The following is a 23,792-nucleotide window of genomic DNA, read 5'->3' on the forward strand; positions in this document are numbered from 1 at the left end:
CTAAAAATGTTACTTAATTTCTATAATATGTGACAATTTAATCCTCATACTACCTCAAGATCCCTTCTTGGTCAAGCAAGTCTCCGCCCACACTGCATTAAGAGGGGTAAAAAGTAAAACCAGTGGCGTAAAAATAGGGGGTGCGTGGGTGTGGGCAAAACCTCTAACAACAAAATTAAGAATTACTCCACTTTCTCGCAGGTTAACATCAGCTATTAAAAGAGGCTAATAAAATCTTTATTGCTTACTTGTTTTCTCTTTGACTTCTATCTTGCATGTGACGCACAATAAAAGGCCAGGAGGTCACGGCCCCCGCAAATATGACCAGGGGGTCTGGGATGACTGAACTTGCTCTAGTAAAACTAGTAGTGTTTCAAGTAAGGCGTCAAATTTTCTTAAGATAGGAAGAAGTGCTTTCAAGAAAGAGTGCTGAAAGGGAATAAGCAGACGGAGTTGAAATTTCCCTGTCTTTTAGCCAACTACAAGCACTACTTTGGTATATCTAAAATGTCAAGCAGATACGAAGGCATTCACATTATTTGAGGAAATTTTGCGTTTAAGAGATGCAAGGCTTGAGAAGATACTAGGCCAATTGTTGTAGCGGTTATAAGAGAAATATCTTACTTGTGAGTTTCACAGGTCTAATTCGACTTACCAAACTGAATTTATCTTATCTATCAGTTATTCTCTACTTTCTTGGCACAGCAATAACCACATAATTTTGCTCATTGTTATTCTTTTCTAGAAAATTATTATTTTTTATGGTCAGACAATTTCTACAAGACTCTTTCAGTTATCTTCATTGTAAGACTGTGGGAATGAGAATCTTTAATATCGTTTTCATTGGCTACTCAGAAAGTATGGAGGCTTGCTCACCCCTAACCGAATGTGACGACCAATAAAATATAAATGGATAGTAGGACCATTCTCTCTCAAGTACAGGAAGTTCAATTCTGATTTTCCGCAATTACAAGATATGATTTTGTTGACAATTGTAAATTAGCTCTCCCAACCCCACCATCTTTCACCCCTGTGTTTGTATCTAGAGCCATCACTACAATGGAGACGTACAAAAATAGAGACCTTTTATATAAATATTCTTCTAATTTTCAGCGTTTTACTAACTCAGAACTTCCATAAACAAGGATAAATTTTTGATCGAAAGAGGCTAACATTTCACAGCAATTACAACATGAATTACGTCTTTAATAACACGAATTACACTATCTATTCAGGCGATACTATACTCAAACACAAATCAGACTGTCGGGCACTTTGCACTTGAACTCATTCCGTTAGCCCTGAAAAAGAAACATTGAGTGATTAGAGAAACATAAGTATATTGAGTGATTTTAGGATTTAAAGTATATGAAAATATATGAAATAATAAAATATATCATATTTATATAGAAACAGTATATGAAAAAAGGATTGCAACAGCAAGTGATTTCAAATGAAACTAGATGGCTTACGAATGATAATGATTAAAGTGCCTGTGTTTTTGTATCGTAGTCAATGAGGGAAATCTAACAGGTCCAAGATTAGCGAAATTTCCAGAGAAAGTAGTGGCAGCGAGGATGAGATTTTTGAAGGTAGCGCTTACATTGTTAAAATAACGAGTTCCTCCCATGACGTCACAAGAGAACGGCGAATGATGATAAAGCGACTTGGCTAGGCCGCACTATTTTGCTTAATTTCAATATCAAAACGTTTTTATTTCAAAAAAAAGTTCAGATCTACTATAAGAGCAGTGCAACGCTTCAAATAAGAGAATAAAAAAAATCATGTCACAGGCACTTTAACGATGATAATATAATGTTAATGATAATGATAATGATAATGATATAATGAATACGAATGATAATGATTAACGATGGTTGATGATTTTGATCATGATGATGACGTATGCATGGTTTTTACAGTTGGCACAAAGGCAAACAGAATATCGTAGCATAGAGAAAAAAAGGTCTAAAAGTAATCTGCGGACGAAAAAGCGTGTATTTGTGTAGCTAAAAGCACTTATAGCTTGTAGATAAGTTGACATAAATACAAGGAAATTTGTCACGGCAAAAGTAGCTTGGTTTCCTAGAAGGGTAACTGTTGACTGAAAGCTGCGTCATCTCTATACATTCCGAACTTCTCACAGTTAGCGTACATGTATGGGAACAGTTTTAATTTTCATAACTGAATTATTGTATATAATATTGTAATATTTCAAAAATATTGTAAAAGAAAACAAAAAGCTGCGTGGATAGGGTGAGTCAGAAGGGGTTGGGTAACGTATTCTATCATGTTTAGATATATCATAACTATTTTTTTTAATTTTATTTTATGTTAGTTTTTCTTTTATTTTAGATGCGTGGCCCCTTGTAAACCAGCATTGCTGAATGGGCTACCATGCTTACATAATTCAAAATGAAATGAAACGGAATCTTTCATTGCTAATTGTGGAATTATCGGTGTAAATCCCACCAAAAGGTGAAGTACTCAGAACTGTGCAGCCAATTCCTAACTCAATGTGCAGGAAACATCCTCACCCAAAGAAGAAGTTATTCCTTATTAGACGCTATCCTGGGTACCAGAGCCACAAAGTTTCCAGCACGTAAACAGAATGCCAAACAGAAAAGCGGAGGAGTGGCTAGACGCTCCTCCGCTTTTCCACTCCTATCATCTGTTTGCTCTTGAATTTATGTGGCTCTGGTACCCTGGGTAATTAGACGCATACAATGGCAAATAATATTGGCTTGACATGAAAACCCTTCCGATTATGATCCAAATTCACCCCACAATGGCACCTCCCTATCATTTTAAGCCCAATTCGAAACCCCACGAGTTTCAGCAGAATAGCAAACTTGGCAAATTTTTTATGATAATTGGAGCCTAAAGTCGTTCCCACATAAGTGAACTGCCAATCTAAATTCTCCTTAAAAAACCCTGTAATGAGGGAAATTTGCTTATTAAATTTGCTTACCTATTAAATTTCATATGACTTTTAACAAGATGACCTGCAGCTAAAGCTGACAGCAAAGATAACTCGCCAGCAAGAACAGTTCCACAGACAATCTTCGCCAACGTACTAGCATTTTCACCGACGACATCGCCACAACCTCGTATTCCCATCATCTAGAAACAATGAGAGGCTAGAATATCACCACGTCTCAAAAGTGATATGACTGCAAATGACTGCCATTAAGGCAATTGTGACTCAGACAGACAAGGAATCATTAATCGAAAAAGGCAAGCAGATTTAGTGCCCAAATCAAGCCCACCAAGACATGGGCTCCGACACAGGTTGGAAAGTGGGGGGGGGGGGGGGGGCAAAGGAAAAATTTTGCATCCACAACAACAAAATTCCGGAAAAATGCTCTATTGTCTTACAAAAATGTGGGGGCATGGTCCCCAGCCCCCATCTTTGTCGGAGACCCTGCAAGATGGGAGCAAGGGGGCAATTGCCAATGGCCCCGTAAGCAAGAAGGTGCCCGCTGGTAATTAAAATGTCTCTTTATAAAGTATAACTTTCAGTAAAATTGTAATTTCAAATCATATCAGTTATTGGAAAATTTGACAATGCTTTACGAATATAAATTAAAAGTGAAAAAGATAATATCAGGCATTTTAAATCCAAGCTAAACACATGTAATGTTTTTTTCTTTGGTAAGAAGGGGCCCAAACGAGCATGCACAATAATAATTGAGCTTACTGCGCAAGCTTTTGGATTGCAAGGACGGGGGTTGCATCATCGATGTTGTCCTCATTGATAATTGCAAGGACGGGTGTAAATGAACCTCCCTAAAAATACTGTATAACATTCATGTCTAGATGGATTCTCACCTCAAGACAGGCTGCCTGGGCTGGGAGATTAGTGCCTCCTCCCACGGTTCCAACTTCAATTGATGGCATTGTACAGCTATAAAACAAACGCTCGCCATTTAAATTTTTTAAACAATAACGCTTCGTGGATGTATAGCGTAAAGTAAAGGCCGTCTTCTTTTCAATATATAGTCGAAATTGGCCTCGCTGTAGGGACAGGTCAAGGAAACATTCCTCTACATTTTTCTTTGTGCTTTCGCTTGATAAAAAAGACGTTGCTTCGTTATGATTTTTCAACGCGTTGGCTAGGCCATAACACAAACACAGGGTATCAATGCACGCAACAAACATCTCTATTATAACAAATTCCCTTAACAATCATTAGCGATGTTATTTGCTTACTAATTAATAAGAGAATAAAAATATTTTAAGCTCCGAAAGACTAGGACGGAATCAAGTAGAATGGACGAGAACTCCACTAAATCCAAATTCTCCCAGTTCAAATATCGCCAAGAAAACTCTTCTACATAATCAATATCATCAAAGATAGATCAGCTACTGATTATGAAAAGAGTGATAAGAAAGAATGCCCAAACACACTGAATAAGCAAAAGGAACTAATTACCTAATATATAAATCTTCCTTTTTGTCTCCGTGTGGTTCTATTAATGTTATGCAATTGGAACTGACAACACACTGAGCAGGGTCCTAGAAAAAAACATGTTAACATATAAATGGACTAAAATGTATCACAGAACGTCAATATAGACACAAATATTTTCAAATCAAAACCCCTGCTTTATGATAACACTTGGAGAGAACCCAAGAAATGCGAAAAACACCCTACCTACAAGCACATATGTTTCTCAGTGGAGCAAATAGCTAGTTTATGCTTTGCTAGACTAAGTTCAAATTTTTAAACTCCTAAAACCTCTCCTAGTTAACATATTTTAGTCAGGGTACCCATGTTTTACGGAAACAACATACTCTAGTCGTACCAAACTCGATTCAACTAGCTCTCGGCTAGCAACGTGGGATCTGTTCCTTTGGTCGTTGGGTGCAATTGTAGTCGAGAAGATTTGTTACTAAGTATACTTTTTTGAACGGGAATCATCAAAACATAAAAACTTGAAACTCTCAATAAAATATGCAATGTTATATGATTGCTGGATTCAGCATGAAACTTGACTAAGCAACTTAGAACTTCTACTTTTTCAAATTGACAACATTAATACCAACATATACCACGAATACTGCAAAATCAGTTACATCAATACGATAAAAAGTGGTTGACTGAAAAATGGCCAATGAAAGATGTGAAGTTTGTTAATGGATCACTGTTATTCTGGCGTGGCTCATAACGTGATGATTAGGCCATATCTCAACCAATTTTATTGTTGATTTAATATGTATGCTTTGTAAATAATCGAATTAGACAAGTTACGGCATTGTAGCTTATAATTATATTTGATTTAAAATAAGATTACAAACAAACAATTTGTAACATATATAACTTATTTTGCACATTGCACAGAGGTATTTCATAATACATTTTAGGTTATGTTGTTATGCTGTTAAAATTCAAAAATTCTTAAAAAAAGACCTTTATAAAGTCACATCTTTGGAACTCTTTATGGCAATGAACCAGCTAACAGTAATCTTAATTGACGTAAACTTTAATCTAAAAGCATTTACATACCTGTCCAGTTGCTATGTAAATTGCAGCTACAATGTTGGCAGCATGCGCATTTTGGCCTCCTATACTTCCCGCCATTGCCGAGCCAACTAGATTCTTGCTTACGTTGACTGTTGATATGGACTCAACAGTTGTCTTTAGCACCTAAAACAGCCATAAACCCTTGAACATCTTGCCAACGTAAATACCTCTTTCTTTCCACCCAAGTTGGGCGCCACAAAACAAGAATAATAATTGATGGCCTAAATACAAGTTACCTACCTTTTTGACTACACTTCCCGGAATAACAGCCTCACAAACAACATATTTTCCTCTACCATCAATCCTAAGATAAAAACAAAATATTTAGAATCAATCCCGTGCCTTATACAAAGTAACAATCAAAGGTCAACAAATTTTTGATAAAAAATGATACACCACCCACTTTTATCAAATAATGAACATGAATTATAAGATCTTGATACCATAAATCTGATAAAAAGTTTGCTTAAGTACCAGTCTTAATACAAACAGACAGAATCAATTTGATTAAAAAACGTAAACTTCACAAAGAAAACTAGGAGAACTGCCTTATATTTATGAAATCACTGAGAGCTTAAAATATGAAAATGTCATCTTTTTCTATGATAAAATGGGCTGCAAACGCCACATTAAAGCAGTTCAGATTTTATTACTGTATGCCAACGGGTCTATGTCAAGTGAGAATATATTTTCTTGGATTTCACATGCCTGAAGAAAATTCCGTGGTGGGAAAAGATTAGAGATAACTGAATATTCTTCAATATTCTCATAATCATAAAAACCAGACATAACTCCGGGTAAAAACTGCGGATTGGTAGGAGACATAATTTTAAAGTAATAGCGAGTCCAGCACTTGGTCTGGACCCCAACAGCATGATGATGCCTCGCTACACTCACGGCCTTTAATGTTGCCCTTGGATACCCATTTGCTGCAGAGTGGATGAGACGAGCGAGCAAATCACAACACCATAAGAAAGTTAATTAATTTAAGTGGAGCTTGATAAATCTGACTTTTGAATTGTATAGCCTCGAAGTATTTGCCCCAATTTCATTTCGTAGAGGGCCAGTTTCTAGTCATACATACCAATTTATTGCTGATGGTTTTTTATCGGTACAATAATTGCCACTGACACTGATGATCTCCATGTTAGAGAACTTGATTTGCAAATACCGAAGCACATTGTCTGTTCCCTAAGACACCAAGATAAAATAATTATCAGAGGCAATCGACAGATACTACGAGAATAACCTTAACCATCTGTCAATCAAAATTGACCAATCAGAAAGCGTAATACAAATCACAAGTTCATTGATTGGCCAAGAGGTCACGTAAAGAGGATTTAAATCGTACCTTACATTGCAAGATGTTGAGCAACTTACAGTTACTTTAATATATCAACCAGTACAGAAAAATGTAAATAAATTTCAATTAGTGAAGGACAAATCTAGTGTGGTATATTTCGATGAAAATATTTATCATTTGAAGATTAAGCGTTTGAGCGAAGATTAAGATTAAGCTGCTTAAAGAAGGGATTATGAATTCGACTAGGCCATGTTATTTGAATCAAATGGACGTTTCAAGACGAGTTTTTCTCATCTTTAGCTATATGAAAATACTGCTAAAGAATGACTTTAAAGAGTTCAGATACGATAATTTCAGAGCAGAGGAATCCAGCGAACGGCCTATTTAGCCTTTTTCTTCAGGCTAAAATTTGTTACCTTGGAAACCATGTTCATCCCCATAGCGTCTCCACTGATTGCCCGAAAGCGCAGGAAGACCAAACGACCTGCCACAGTGCATTTTACAGATTTCAGTTCAGTGTACCTGTCAATAGAAAGAGAGGTTCGTTCACTCGAAAGAGGCTATTTCACACCTGCGTTTTTGAGGCAAACAATGAAATACATTAGAGACGTTAAGTAGGGCTAGGTATTGTGGAAGCGTGTTGTGGTCTGGCTCGCTGACTACATAACCTATAGATCAACTGCTGACTTGTAAGAAAACAAAAAAACTTTGTCAGCACAAGACCGGTCCAAAGTTGCCAGCACAAACTTTGTCCAAACACTCTGTGTAATTCGAACTGTCAGGTGAATCGTTATAAGAGATTTTCAAAAAATCTAGGATATGGTCTCAGTTATTGGGGGTAACTAAGCCTAGTTTTGGAAGGGGACGTTCCATTTTGATTCAAAATTTGGACCCATTATTCGGCACAAGCACATGTCTGAAAAATGTGACTCATAATTCCGCAAACATGATAAAAACTATACCCAAACTTCCGCAAGGCAAATAACATTCCTAAATCACAACAAAATCATCGAAGAAATTTTGAATGTCCTTTGCCCCAAAACATCAATATTACACATATCCTATACTTTTATTTCTAAGTGGACATTCATAATGTCAAATTTCCATCCTAATAATTTTGCAATATTTTCCCAAAATGGTACCCATAAATCCGAACACAATAATTCTGCACATTTAAGAATAGATGTACCTCTACATTATGGCACGTTCTCGTACCTCAAAACCTATTAAAGTACCCCCCCTCCCCAAGGCCATCATAGGTACCCCCCCCTTCCCCGAGGCCATCATAGAGCCCTGAAACGACGATCCTTTCGCCTTCGCGAAATATGAAATAGTCATTTACAACCAACCTACCTACTACTGACGTTAAAAGCTTCTTCTACTCTTGAGTAATTTTCCGGCATATCCAGCCAGTGCTTGAGCTCGCTAAAATGACAGATCAACAAATGTTTGATGACTTAATGTCACAGGACGACATTACGTTCAATTTAACACACAAAAGTTCAAGTCATAGCTCAATGATAAATCTTTATATCCAAAATCCAAAAGCGATATATCTTTTCACTGAATTTTTAAAATTAGACCTGGATCAATTCTATTCAACAAGGTTTCGAGGCAGTTAGAAACAAATTCATGACGGGAGAAGGTTTGAGATACTGAAGATTAAAGAATCTGTAATTTCGCATTCAAGATTTCATTGTGGAGAAAATAAAGCATTGCTAGAAGGCCATTTGGAGAGCTGAAGCCCCCAGCTTCCAAAAGCCCCGAAACCAAACTGGTCAGAATTTGGTCCATAAATACACGTTTTTTTCTGGGATGCAAGAGAATCATAGTCCGAGGTCTATTGCAAACTGTGCGACGAAAACTGCTGTTAAATTGTCAGTTAAATTGTCTTTACATTTTAAAGTTGACATCGAAAAAAAATTCACCTGGCTTCTTTTGCCGAATGAAATCGCACAACTGGTCCTCTGGTCATTCCATCTCCCAAAAGAAAACTGGAAACGCCTCCTGCAATCTTAAAAAGGACAAGATAATATTGAATTGTATAGCTAATTAATAATGTAAAAGAAAGGATTAATAACAATTATAATAGTGGTGAAAGTTTAAAAATAAGACTTTGTGAAATTTGAACTATAATGTCATTTTTGCTCCTATGGCTAAGGCCGATGCCGAGGTGCCTTTTGAAAACGAGGTTGCAATTTCTGAAGAACTTACTCGTAGGGCCGAACAGCCTCGGTTTGTGCTGGCAACCAAACAGCCTTCAGTTGTAGCCATTGGCACGTGGTATTGCTTTTTATCCAATAGCAATGGCCCGACAAAGCCGACTGGCACAGGGCAGAAGCCAATGACATTTTCGCAACAGACACCGTGGACCTGAGGTAGAATAAAATGGCTTTCATCATTTCAAAAAATATATTTTTGGTTTAAAATTGTAGCTCAAACAGTCGGTTGGGATTGCTTTCCTTGCAAAAATGTGTAGAAATTCAAAATACTAAAATTAATCATTAGTCTAATATGACTTAATAAGAGAGAAATCGCTAATCTACTAAGGAACGTCAAAGATCAAGACTTACAGAATAGCGGCAGGTAAACGTAAAGCTTACTTTAAAGGCAGCACGGAAAAGCGAAAACATAGAAAAAACTTCGGATAATGGCCAAAAGAAAGCCGAAATTTTGTTTAGATGCAGATTGAAAGTAAAAAGAGAGGAAAATGGTGCATTTGATTGCTTCCTTGTTTTTTTAACAATCGGCAACCGCTTAACTCTCATCAAATTAAACATATTCCAAAAAAAACAACCAACTCTCTTTTTCTACGCAATTGGGATCTTTGTTTTGATGTAGACAGAAAATGCTTATATTTCATTGATTTTACAATACCTTAAGTCAAAATTTGGATTAGCAGATTTGGAGAAATAACTTAGCTGTAGCAATACAGTCCCAATTTCAAATAGGAAGATAATGCTTCTTGATAATGTTGTGTTAAAAACAATACCAGTTTAATATAGAGCGATTCTGAATCTGGATCATGAACCTCACCTTCGAATAATCCATTGTTTCCCAAGGAAGGTTATTCAATGATGGCGCATTTCCACGCAAGCGTCTTCCAATGACCGTCCTCCTGTGCAACAAATACAGCAAAAAGGTTGTGAAAAATACATACAAACGTTATTTTACAAAAAAACGAAGCCACCGTTTAAATAAAGATTTTCGTGTCATTCTGTATAAGAACAGAGTTTAAGAGCATTTCCAATAGGCCTAAATAACGTTCTCAGAGCCTTCAAAGTCAACTAAGAATGGGTTCCCTCGTTTTTATGTCATTATTCATTGATAAGCATTTCATTAGGGAGCTGTCATTAAGTCTGGCTGGTAATGGGGTGGAAGCAAACTTACAAGGGCATGAAATTTTTTGAGGATAATTTGTAGGGGGATAGAAATTTTTGGAAAAAAAGTTGGGATATGAACCCAATTAAATTTTTGAAATATTATCTCAAATTGTTAGCAAAATCATTCACGTTCTAAAAAGATTCAAAATCACTGTGATTTGCATAAAAATCAAAAGTTGTCTTTGCAACTTCTTCAGATTTGGGTAGGAAAATTTGAGAATTGTGACAGCAACAGGAAAATCAACACTGATTGCGGACAAAAATTTCTAAAAAACAAAAGAAACTGTTCTTTGATAAGCAAGTTTACAATAATTTGAGAGCTATTGCGATTTTTCGCCTGAAAAAGGGTATTATTAAGAGATCATTGCTCAAACTTATATTCCTACATTCAACATTTTCTTGAAAAACTGGAAAATCAGGATATACGGTGAAAAGAGGGGGAAAGTTTCAGGAATTCTTTGAGCAACATAAACGCCCCATATTTCCTTGCTCTTTCTTGCATATAATGGGGCTTATTCTTTGGTTCGTATGTCATCGCTTTATCGTACGTTATATACTTACGTTTTTTTCTACAAAGTACAAAAGTATTTGATATCTCGTTTTTGTTTGACGTATTTACTAATTAATTAGTAATATTAAAATTGGAATTATTTAGTGGCATAAAGTAGAATTTAACGCTATTAAGTAGTAATAAGAATCTCGTACTTTGTGCTTAATGAGAATCATAACATAGATCTGGGAGCGTTTAGAGATATACACTAGTTTTCTATGGTACCATGAAATTCTTCGTATCTGATAGTATAGGAATTATCTTAAAATGGCTTTAAAAAGGGTTGAAACATACTTCAGCTTTACGTCTGACACTCTTCTGAGTATAAAAAGCCAAAATAATGATCGGAAAGTTAAGCTAGGAATAGTAAATACCAGGTTGTGGATCGAAATAGGCCAATCATAAACGCGACCACATGACTGTTGAGCTTGCCCAATTAGTGCCGCTTGCCTATTAAACATTACCAATGGATTCCAAGGATGGACATAATTTAGCGGTATTTCGCAACATTAGGTGTCATACAATTTGGCACTACAAGACGAACAGAAAACAAGTTGTCAAAGCCGAATACATACCTCAATTCAACGGCGCGGTCGAAAGATTTCAAGACAGTCTCTAAGCTGTGCATAGCGATTTGTTTTGACTCGATCAGAGAAACAATTTCATCATCTGATAAATGCTCAATGCCTTTCTGTTGAATAAAATCATTGACAAACAAATTAAAAAATTGATTTGGAAACAAATCATGAAAGTTTGAAAGAGGCAGTCTTCGAGCTCTGATCTATAAAAAAGAGTAGATCGAGCTCAAACTGATATTCAAAGATTGTGACCGAGTGCAACCATCCGAAAAGAGGGCCCCAGAACAGCCCATCCGAGGAGAGGGTCTTTACTATCGCTCCTAACAACGTTTTAATCTGTTTTGTTCTTTTTCTATCGCGACTCGAGAACAATTTTTCTATCTCTATATCATTCAAACATTGGTTTTTAGAAATGGCTTGCCGCTTTTTTTTGGAGTTCCTTTTTCTTTTGTAATTGAGCGGGTTTCAAACTTTGTTATTTTAAGACATTAGAAGCTCGATCCAGTCTTTTTATAGACCAGGGTCCACGACAAATTGATGACGATCGTAATATCAGACAAATCGACCAAACACATAATCGAGAAACAGAACATCAAAGAATCAAACGATCAGACTTATCAACACTCCAACCTACCTTTTCCATCATATTTAACTCCCTTGATGGAGGTTGCTGAGCCACTGCTGGGCTTTCTGTCACCGGCGTATTGCTACTCGATATTGTCCTTACTCTCCTTCCAGCAGCGGATGTCTCGATCGATTCCCTGAGTTCATGCAGCAGATATTTAAATGCAAAATTAGCAACCAGCGATAACGCGAAAAGCTGGAATGGAAAAAGAACCGAATATCAACATTTACGATAGCTTTTTTCATCAGGGGAAAGATTATGTTAAAATATACATTCTTCCAGCCGTCTTATGGGAATGAAATTTTGAATGATCAAAGGATAATATCCAGAGAAGCTCACATAATAAAAATCTCATGGGATCAGTAAAATGTCTTTTAATTTGTACTCGTCCAACTTGTGCATGGGAAAAATTTATTTGAAATTATAGTTTGACATATGCTAATTTTCGAGTAAATTAGCATATTTTAAAACAATTTTTAAGCGAGGCTTGGTTTCATACTTAGATAGAGATTGACTGTTGTCATAACAGCTGATATGAGATATGCCCGCGAGAAACTACCATTTTGTCAGCTTCCTTAAAAACCATGCCAAAAGTTAATCATCTTTGAAAATGCATTTGACTCCATACAAATAAAAACAACGAATGGTGGAAATTAGATGAAGAGAAACTATGGATGTTCATTTTGCAATTATTACATTCAGTGAATTCTAAAATTTGTCATTTCTCAGACCTGTCTGTCAGTTGTTATATCTAGAACCACGGGCATAATCTTAACATGACACCACTTTTGATTCAGCATTAAATACTTTAAGTTATCTTTCAACCCAGCTTCTTTTAACAAATTGATGGTTGAAAGCATGGCCTAATACATTTGTCATTAAATCTTATTAACGGTACTGGCTGTCTGGAAAATTATTGTCACTAAATTCGAAATTTACCTGTTCAAGCGAAAGCCAATGCAATCTGAAATCAAGAATTAAATTTTCATGAAAGGAAACAAAGGAAAAAATGCTAATGTAAAGAAAAAACGTGAGCAAAAATGCTAGTGTGGATGTCAAACAAGAAGAGGTCTAACTTCGGTGTTTGGGGAATTAAGCTTTTGTTTAAAATTACCTGCTGAAACTGTGTAGTGACCTGATTGGCTGGATTAAACAATAGGAAATTGTTACTTTTTCTAATCGGCAACGCAGGACTAACGTCTCAACGAATTAGAAAAAACAGCAGTTCTATTGGTTATGGAAACGCTACTCAAAGTTGCTCAAAATGCTTAAAACAGAAGGACATGTTATCACATCCAACCGAATGCTCTCAAATCCAAAGCAAAAGAAACACTTTGAATTTTAAATAGATCTCAAAATACTTACTTCTCACTAGATTCCCTGTTACGATGTACAACATGCCAAGAAAGATTAACCACATGAACGATGAATAGCCCAACACACTAGAAACAAAATATCAAATCACTTCTTACGAAATAATCCAGCATTCATCGGTAAATAATCGATACATTTTTTATCTGTTTTAAGCCGGAATAATCAAAGTTACAAATCAAAGAAACAAAATCATTTAGAAATCAACATTTACTTTATTTTACGATTATTGCATTAGGCGCAAACTCAAAGTTGCAACTAAGAACCATCTTGACCTACACACAAAAATGTCTACAGCTCCGCCTATAAGACATCGAGCACTTTATGACAGGCCATTAATACAGAAATTTTTATTTCTTCCGACGTAGTATTAGATTAAACAGACTAGCTTGGAGAGAAACAACGTATGCAAAAAGTCTACTGACAAATTTAGAAAACTGCATTTTTCTGCTGCAAAAAAATTAATCATTTCTTTAAAAATCCCTCCAGTTCTTGTATACTTTACAAATTATCAAACACGGAGCTAGTCGAAGCCTGGTGTGAGGATAAGGTAACCCTCCTGAACATGCAACTCATACTGAGAGAAAATGTGCGTGTGTGACGTGACCAAGGCAGGACTCAAACCCGTGACCAGCGTTTTTGCTCTACAAACTGTACTGTTTTGTCACGTTCTTAAAACAAAGCCCAAATCTCTGGAAATACAACTTACCATAATAAACCTAAGGTGATTTGCAAGAGGGTTGCTTCGATAACCAGTCGCCTCGTTTTCACTGCTGAGAAACCTCTTGTACGTTATCCTCTCATCTTGATTGGTCACCTCCATGCTGTCCTTCTCAGAATCGGATGAATTTTCATTCAACTAAAAGTGATAAAAAAAATGGTTGCTTCGTTTACGAGAATTATAATTTGAATGTAGCTTAAGATAACATCGATTTATTTATCTGAAAATGGCTTTGAAAAAAAGCAAACATTTTATTTATAGCAAATTAGCTAAAAGCTTTTTCGTCGAGTATAAAATTTCAGAATAAGGTTCCAAAAAAACAAGATGGAAAATATATACCCAGTTGTGGTTCGAAATAGGTCAATCTAAAAAACGCGAGCACAAGACCGGTATAGTTGCCCAATCAGACCATGCACCTATAGAAAAATTACCACTGGAGTCCAAGATAGAAAATGAACTCCTTCTGTCAACGCAATAGCGGCGTTTTCGTTTGTATGTAGATCGATTTGAAAACTGCTAGATGAAAAGACGACCAGGCCAGGCTCGGCCAGTCATCTAATGTTTTATATTTGAGTAGTATCAGATGAACAAGCCTACATATACAGAAGTAACTGACTAGTATCGTACTGTATACACTTTCCAATGAGCATATCACTTCATGAAAAAGTGGCCCTTTGGTCTGTGATTGGTGATCAGCCTTGTGAAAGCAGGCAGAAACATGTAAGGAAAAATACTAAGCACTCACTTGGATAAAGATGCTAGTTACGGCTGGCAGCAAAATGAAAAATGATGTAATTGATGTGATGATAGCAAGACAAGCAAATGTACAGAGAACCTCCACTTCGGCAATACCTAAAGGCAAATATTAAATATTAATAATAATAATAATTACTTAAAGGCAAATATCAAGTTTTTTTTTTAAACATCTCATTTTCATTGAATACATTTTAAATTTACAATTATACGACTCGCTTTTACAGGCATCATATAATTGGCTTATCTGCATTACAATATTTAAAAGTCGATTAGTTCGGGGCTTAGCCATGGTTTGTTTCGACGACAGAAGATATAGTAGGTGCAGCGGATAGAAATGTTCATGAGTTTCATCAAGATGGATTTAGTTTGATTTGAGTCAAAATTAAGTTGGTGTAGCATGTCAGAGAGAGAGGTAGATGAGGTTCCCAGAATGCCAAGGGCACTCATAGAAAGGTTAACAAAGGTAACACGTTTATAGGCAGGGCTCAGTTCCTTGATAAGGTCGCTATATTTCCTAGCTTTTCGTGTACTGTTTTCGTCGATGTTGCTTTCGAACCCAACAGTAAGCTCTAGCATGTAAAGGATTCGATCTTCAGTTATTAAGACAAGATCTGGTCGATAGGAGTCGCCTGTGATTAAAGAAGGTGATAGAAATGAAGGCAGGTCGGCGTAAAGTGAGCTGTTTCTAGGTGTTGAAAGGTTTTTAGCCAAATATAGAAGTACAGAATCATGTCTCCAGGTATACCTACCATGTTCAAGATAATTCTTGCAGCGAGAGACTATGTGCTGTAATGATTCTGATTGGAGACAGAAAGAGCAGGCAGATGACTGAGTAATTGACCATTTGCAGAGGTTTTTCCTAGTGGCAAGAGTGTTGTTTAGGTATTTGATGGTAAAGTTGTAAATGTTTTTTGGTAACTTTTGCTGGACACTAGACCAAAGTTGATTAGTTCCCTTAGAAGCAAATTTTAAGATGCACGAGATAATAAATCCTTGAGATGTAAGAACGTTTTCAATGCGGTTTTCGTGTTCACTTTGGATGGATTTGAGAACTTGTTTGGTGTTGCGATAAACGTCATATTGTATGTTTGTACCAGTGCTAGAGTCTTTCCATAAAGAGCGAATCTCTTGGTTTGGGGACAGTCTTAAAGAGTTGCGGATAACTGTTTGGCATTGTAAGAACTTGGTAGATGGAAGAATGAGATTGATGCCAAACTTCGATTTTGGAATGACGAGGCTACTTAGTGAAGCACTTATTGGCAGCTCGAGCCATTGTCTAACAAAGCTTGAAACAACATTGTCTAGATTCTCTGTCACCCATGTCTTGCTTAAATCAGCGATGGTCAGGTTCCAGGAAATTTTAATAATAATAATAATAATAATAATAATAATTACTTTCTTTAATAATAAAAACAATTACTAACAACTAGGCCAATCATACCAACCATCAGTTGAACAAAATTATCGATAATTATAATAATCAAAACTAAATATAACCTAAATTTACAATCAAGTCTTTATATAATATACAGTTGCATGGAAACTGATTTCCATCCCTTTCAAAATAATCTAGAGATCGAAATTCCTTTATATGCAATGGCAAATCTTGCCCCAGGAAACCCAGAGCACCAGTCTGTAGGTGGACGTCCTAAGTTTGTGTAAATAGATGTTCGCAACTGGCAAACAAAACAGTGTTGGAGCACGAATAATTTACAGCAAAAATGTTCATAGTGACATCATTTAATGAAAATCAAGTCCACTTTCTGTCAATGTCTATTTGAACTGCTGATTGTCCATCTCCTAAGCCGAGTTATAAGTCATATAGTAGCAGCACTTTTTTCATGTGCATACAAAAGGTTTATAATTTTAGTCAGTAAACTAATTACTAAAAATTTTTCACATTCTCTCCAGGTACTCAATATGTATAACCAGTTGCTAAATGCTAACAGCTGTAAACATATTTAGATTCTAAGCTCTAGAAGCAGATTCCAAACAGTAAGATTGTTGATCTTGCATGCTTGTTTGCTTGGAAATAACAATTTAATGGGTTCGTGGTTAGAACTGGAGGATGACAAAGTTAACCATAGTATTTGTGATGGCAGAATTAAGCAGAATTGTTTACAGTGCATAAAGGAACTGCTTTTTCCCATGCCCAAGACCTAGAAACAACACCAGAACAAGGACAAAAGTTTGAAGCTAGAAAATATGTACGCAGTTGTGGATTGAGACAGGACAATCAGAAACTCAAGTACACGGGAGGTATTGTTATGATAACCTAATAAGTGCTGCATGCCTACAGAAAATATGACCATTGGACTCTTAGAGTGAAAACAACCTCCTTCTGTTGATAAAATATTATTTAAATGGACGAAACAAAAACCAGAGTCTGTTAATTATTCAAAACATGTTGCCATTATAGTTTTTGGTACAATAAAATTATTCACTGAAAACATATTGGCATCGTATTCCATTCATAAAATTGTGCAGAACAGAAATTTATGAGCATGATAAGTTTTAAAGCAGAATAAGTTCTGTTAACAATGTTTGAAATTGATTTGAATTAGTATGATTTGCTACATTTCAGTGTTCTTACAACTTTACCCTACAAATTAACTTTTAGCTAACAAAGATGTAAAAATTCAATAGAAGATAAGCTTTTATAATTTTTATGCTGTAGATAATTATATTTCTCAGTTGACTAGATACAACCAGTTGCTTCTAAATGATATTTCTTCTTTTGATATGAAGACATAAAAAGTACCTGATGAAAGACCAAAGCCAAGAACCAACCCCTCTAAAGATGACTCTGATAACAGTGACAATCCATAATGGGAAAAAGTTTCAGCAATCCTTGCATCTGGAACCTAGAAAAACATGTTCTGTATCAATGAACAAAAGGAATTATAAATGACTTAAGTGCATAAGCTTTTATAGCTCTTAGTTAGAGTAACAGGCCAACATACATCAAAAATAGGCAATGATTATAATTTAATTTACTTTTGCTCTGATGAAGCCCTGTATGCCAGGGTGAAATATTAGCCTTCACTGATTTATGTGTATTTATTGTTGTTTATTCTCTGCGTATTGCGGTGTTTCTTATTTGCTAAATGATTATAATGTAGAACTTAATGTCATCAACAAATAACAGACTAGGCCTTTTCTTTGTTGTATGTAAATAATGGTGAGGCCAATATAGCAAACTGCTTGGTGGACTCCAGTGGAATACTTTCAGCAAAAAGTTGATAACACATAACAAATATGGAACACCTTGATGCATCAAGAATAAACCGCACTGAGCACTGTCAAATAAATTAAAGAAAGAAAATAAAACTTTTCTTTTTTAGCAATGAAAAAATTTTTTTTTCAATATAATTATGATTACTATCGCATTATGGTACCTTTGCATTTTTTTGTTATAAATTAACTCAAGCTTTATAACACCTGCTTTTAACCAGTAATGGGAATTTCTTTGTTCTATCAAAAAGTGGGCATACTAGACTCAAATGCATTTGTCATAAACATTATCAAATTACATCACTTAGATTAAAAACAAAATGTAAAGTTGTTAAAAACAGCTCAATTATTGACAAGTTCTAGTACAAACTGCTCACATGAAATCATCAATTGTCAACAAAGAAACTCTTGGTTGATGGTCTTCTTAAATTTAAATGGTTTTATCAAGCAATGAAAACACTGCAAATAAAAAATTGTTACCTTTCTTCCAAGATTGCTTGACTCAAAAAACAGCATAAACCATGCAAAAATAACACATGCAAATCCTCATTAACAATCCTTATTGGTTGACAATTTCAGCTTGCCCAGGCCCCTGGGTCAAGCCATATTTATATCTGTTGTGCGTCTTTAAACTGATATCCAAATACAATCTTGTGAAATCCAAAATGAAAAAAGAAAGGCTCTAGACTCAACAATCGAAAATTCATACCTTATCAAAATAAAATTTCCCAGCTACACTTGAAACAGCTTTGCTACATCTGTTCCAATCCATAAGAAACAAAAATGTAGGGATCGCAAACCTATGAAGTCAAAAGTGAAATGTAATTAAACTATCAAGGCAAAGCATTGTGATTCTTTCTTTGCCTGGGTTGAAATTATTAAAATGCAAAAAGCCTCCAAAGCTCTATGAAATCAAATTTTAACACTAAATGCATTGCTCATGTCATATTCAACATGAGGCATCAATCCTTTGCTACTTTGCGACCAACAAATCTACGCAGAGTGGCAAATTAACATTTTTCAATGAACATCTTGAAAATCTTATGAATTTTTGTGACCAACTAAAAGGAGTAAACCAGTTTGCTTTTTTAAAAAAATAATGTTTTTGTTTTGATATATTGAGCTTGATCATTCTACAAAATTCTAGAAGATGGCAAAACTTTGCTGAGAAAGGTAATAAAAAATGGGATCATAAATGTAAGATTTTAAGTCTCCTTGATGAACAATAAAAAAGTGAACTTCAAACTATGGAAAAATCAAAATGTATTGTACAAAAATATACTCATACAACAGCTCCAAATTAAAATCAATGATTTTTAATCACACATTTTTTGAAATTTAAAAATTTTTTACAGAACCATGAACAAAATATTCAGGCCACTTAAGGTCATTATAAATGAGTCAACCTTGATGGGCTACATTTATTCCAACATTGTACCCAATGTTGACCAGTGAAGTTGGGACCAGATATTGACATGTTCTCAACATCTTGTCCATGTTGTTCCTCAGGAATGTTTGCTCTTGGCAACACTGTTGAAGGAACACTGTCTGCAAACATTTCACCCACAAATGTTGCCTCGTGGCAATGATAATTAAAGGCATTTGACACAGGTAAAAGTGACTTACCGCTGCTCGACCACAAGCAGTTGACCAATTTCGCACAGAGAAAAACATGTGAACAGTTTCTATCTTTCTGCAAATCAGTGAAATCCTAGAGCAGCGCGCAGTGGTTTCCATGAGCAGTTTCCAATTCCATTCTTGGGCGCATGCTCTGATCAATTTGGCCTAAGTTATTTTTGGATTTGCTGTACTTATGCATGTCAAAGGCCTTTAAGAGAAAGCTGTCTGCTAGATAAAAAGAAACACCAAAACACTGTAAATCTTACCTATATATGATAAGGAAATCAGGCCTCCTGGTACACAGAAATGACAATGACAGAAAAGTAACCACTGACAAGATGCCATGAACGGATAAAATAGCTAAAAGTAAAAAAACAAAAATGAATGTTTACAAGGAGCTGTTTTTCTAGTAGGTCTGCTTATAAAATACAATCTAATCTCATAAAATTCTTTTGTGAAAGAAGAAAGGTGGCAAAATATTCCAAAAAGTTGGTTAAAACTTAATGATCTAATTTGTTTGAGCCTTTTGATCATTTTCTAAGGAAAGGGTTTAAATAATTAGGGACCTAAAAAACCATAAATTAGAGAAGCAAAAACTGAACTAGAAGACCACAAAGAGACCAGAGTTATAAACTTATGTAAAATATTGTGATTAGTTATAAATTTTATTAATTACTTAAATTTAATAGTTAAAATTTAGATATAAAGAGTCTGATATGTTACAAACAACAATTAAAATTCCAACAATTGGTTCAACTTAGTGTCAAATGCACTAGAGCTCATTATACTGAGATCATGCTTTTCATATGCCAGTTTTGGAGAGGGGGCTTTTCAATATTTCAATGTGAAAATGTTATAAAAATTAGGGGTGTACCGGATCAGGATTTTCAGAATCCGGCCGGAACCGGATTTACCGGATTTCTTTGTGGAATATCCGGCCGGATTCTACCGGATAATCTGACCATTTATAGAATTTTCAGTAATAAAAAGTTTTGAGCCACTTTGCGAAACAATGTATAGCGAAAAGATCAAAGAGACCTATTCAGGGTTGCCAAATTGAATTTACAAACGAAGCCTAGACTGGTGAGCAATTTAAGCCAAAATGCTCATAAAAAGACCAATCAAAAACTCTCTCAAGAATCCATCGAGCAGGCACTGATTATATTTCTACGCTTGTGCCTGTTAGATAATTTCTTAACTTAGATAAGAATCTTACTTTTTTCCAAAACCCTTTGCTAATATCAAGATAATATTTAGGTTAGGTGATGAAATTTGAAATTTGGTTAACACTTTGAAGTTAACTACTAATTATTCCATGAATGTAGTTATTACTCATTAATTTTAGACGTTCTGCTGAAAAGGCCAACAAGGTCAAATTTAAGTAGTAAGCAAAAACCATTTTTCCAGGCAATCTAAATCTAAAAACCAAAAATGAAAAATTTGGCCTAAAAAGCCGATCTGGCAACCCTGGACCAAATTTGTGAATTATATCATCCAGTTATCCTGTTTCGTGATGACGAGCACTTTCATTTCAAATTTGTTTTCAAGGCGCTTGTTTTATGGAGTCTGACTTGAGTCATGTTGAAGGGAGTCTGACTTGGTTTTCCAAATTTTCTTAGTTATGATTAAAGTTCTGGAAAATCCGGCAACTGGCCGGATTTCGGAAACAAATCCGGCCGGAACCGGATTTTCAAAAAATCAGCGATCCAGCGCCGGATTATCCGGCCTACCGGATATCCGGTACATCCCGAATAAAAATGCCACTATGCATTTTTTGTTATGAAAATGGCATACAAATGTTTTCAAAAACTTTCAAAGATATCCCCTGGGACATCTTCTGAACAAATTTGGACTGACTTCTAAAGCACACGAGTATATATTTATATGAGCCATATTTCATCTAATCGTCATCACACCCGTTAAGAGACCCACTCAATGCACATGACTTCTTTGTTTTTATATCAGGGGCTTAATAAAGAAGGGGCTTATTTTAAATTTTTGCTTGATAAGAGGGTGGCTTAAAAGAGAGGGGGGTATTTAAGTTGGCCAATTTAAAATAATGAACTAAAAAAACGAAATTAACTTCAAGAATTGTTACTCTAATCAAAGATTAATCTAAGTATGTCATAGAACAAACGAAGGGACACGTTAGCATTTACTTCAAAGTACAAAAAAGCCCAAGAGAATTGAATCAGATTAGAGATTAATATCAATTCACATATCCCATACCTATCACTTGTTTGGGACAAAGTGTCCTTCTGAGTGTCCTTTGAATCTGGATAAATGCATGTGTCATAATGATACCATATGTGAATACACTATAAAGGACATTCTGATATATTGGGAACTCCTGCAAAAAAATAGGAAAGTTATAATAACATAATGGCTACTAGTTGAAGTAATAATATTGTTATGAATTGGGAAGTTTCAGGCACATATGAATCCTTCCTTTAGTTCTCAAGAGGTCAGGCTCAAAGTTTTGTTACAAGCACTGCGTGTGTTACCAAGAAGCTGATTAATACACATTAATAAGACATAGCTAGATTTTCAAAATATTGATTTGATATAAAAACTAGGACATATTGCAAAATTGAAACCATGAAACTGTTCCTTTGAAAACTTATAACTTTCTCAGTCTTTTCCATATACAAAGAAAGTTGTGTCATCTGTCTGCATCTAACAGGGTTTCATTAGAAGCTGGCAACCAGCAATGTCCGCCACTTGATCACCAAACCTTCCCTGCCTACTTCCATCCTCACTTTAATAAGACTATACAAACTTTAGTAAACTAATAGATGCCTACTTTAAAATGTGAGCCTTTATGAAAACCCCTGTTATAAAATTATAACATTTTGACAAAATATAACTTGGTAAAATTATTTTAACATAACATCATGTTCAGTAAGTAATCATATACAAAAATACATTTAAATGGTATACAGATTCGAAAATACATACAGTACCCTTCCAAATAATTACCATATATTACCATAAGTTACATATAATACCATACCAAAATGTGCATAAGCTCAAGTCAAAAATACATAAAATGAATAAAGGATTATAGGCCTATCTAGATATCTTATGCTATTATCATTCATGATCAGCTTCTGAATTTAATACACAACAAGACAAATAATCCTACAGCTGAAATCTGAATCTTTAAGATCCTGAAAGTCCTAAAAAGTTAATCTTGTATCTCTGCGTTGTTTTTAATCTAAAAATATCAACCAACTTGAAGCTCAGCACGAAGGACACTGTCTGTCAACTTCATCATGACAAACAAAGTTCTATTTATCATAAATGTAATTAATATGATAAAATCTTTCTATTTTTCAAAGTACTCAAAAACAAATCATCATCACTGTATACGTACAATTACCTTCAGACAGTTCTGGTTTAATCTACGAACGACGCCATTATATAACGTTAGCCCTTCTCAAAACTTACCTTTCCAATGCTCCCATCAGTGGAATTTTCAAAGCCTGGTAACCCTCCTTTAATAGAAAAACATCCTATACTGACTGAAACGTACAAAAGCAAACATTCTAAAGGATAATTCATAAGATTCTTCACAAAACGAAAGGTGTTTCTGCTACAGACGTCCTCCATGTTGTTGCATCTTGTGTAACGAATTGCAAACGAGGCGGTTTTGTGAGTTGGGAACTCAACAGCGAGGTCGTGATTACGTCATACTTCTAAAACAAGGGGAATCCTTGACATCTCAGATAAACTACATTATTTTGACAGTAAAAACTAGACTATGAGCTAAAAAACACGAAATCGGCATTATTATATGTCTATGAACCAACAATTTCTTGAAATCCCAAATCCTTTGAAGCTTATCTTTGAATCTTACTGATTGGAATTCTTACTGAGAAGGCTGCCGGAGGGCAGCGAGAGTTCTAGGACCAAGTTGTGATCGTGTATTTGTGTTTTTAATTATGGTTTATAAACACATTAAAGTTATCAAGTTACCGAAATATAATTTGTCATACAACACACGGGAACTCATAAAATAATTGGCCCAAAAAGCCAGTGGCCGAAAACAGGTTTTTTATCAGTATTCTAAAACTGCTTACATATTTTGGTGTGTCAGTTAACCCCTGTATCGAAAAGGTTTC

At 35.3% G+C, this 23,792-nt stretch overlaps 1 protein-coding gene across 1 annotated transcript; it reads right to left on the bottom strand.

Annotated features, from left to right (window-relative positions):
- Positions 1 to 1,084: 1,084 nt before the first annotated feature.
- LOC135686993 (3-hydroxy-3-methylglutaryl-coenzyme A reductase 2) lies at positions 1,085 to 23,308 on the bottom strand. The gene is made up of 23 exons (XM_089114345.1): positions 23,119 to 23,308; positions 21,898 to 22,018; positions 19,935 to 20,028; positions 18,758 to 18,848; positions 17,576 to 17,678; positions 14,804 to 14,910; positions 14,047 to 14,196; positions 13,332 to 13,408; positions 12,906 to 12,930; positions 11,976 to 12,161; positions 11,339 to 11,454; positions 9,867 to 9,948; positions 9,045 to 9,203; positions 8,759 to 8,844; positions 8,184 to 8,255; positions 7,247 to 7,352; positions 6,612 to 6,718; positions 5,768 to 5,831; positions 5,510 to 5,650; positions 4,436 to 4,518; positions 3,832 to 3,907; positions 2,972 to 3,123; positions 1,085 to 1,301 (listed from the first exon to the last, which is right to left on the bottom strand). The coding sequence occupies exons 1-23, from the start codon at positions 23,278 to 23,280 to the stop codon at positions 1,259 to 1,261; spliced, it is 2,403 nt and encodes an 800-aa protein (XP_088970471.1). The 5' UTR covers positions 23,281 to 23,308; the 3' UTR covers positions 1,085 to 1,258.
- Positions 23,309 to 23,792: the final 484 nt, after the last annotated feature.

Source organism: Rhopilema esculentum, chromosome 20, assembly GCF_057945365.1.
Source record: "Rhopilema esculentum isolate cy_ngs chromosome 20, ASM5794536v1, whole genome shotgun sequence".
In the NCBI taxonomy this organism is placed as follows: Eukaryota; Metazoa; Cnidaria; class Scyphozoa; order Rhizostomeae; family Rhizostomatidae; genus Rhopilema; species Rhopilema esculentum.

What these genes read in the sequence shown, in the direction of transcription:
- LOC135686993 (XM_089114345.1), bottom strand. Translation starts at nt 23,280, where the DNA reads ATGGAGGACGTCTGTAGCAGAAACACCTTTCGTTTTGTGAAGAATCTT. An exon ending in AACAGGGAATCTAGTGAGAA is followed by an intron (nt 12,931 to 13,331) that starts GTAAGTATTTTG and finishes TCTTGATTTCAG; the next exon opens with ATTGCATTGGCTTTCGCTTG. An exon ending in ATTGGCTTTCGCTTGAACAG is followed by an intron (nt 12,162 to 12,905) that starts GTAAATTTCGAA and finishes TTTCCATTCCAG; the next exon opens with CTTTTCGCGTTATCGCTGGT.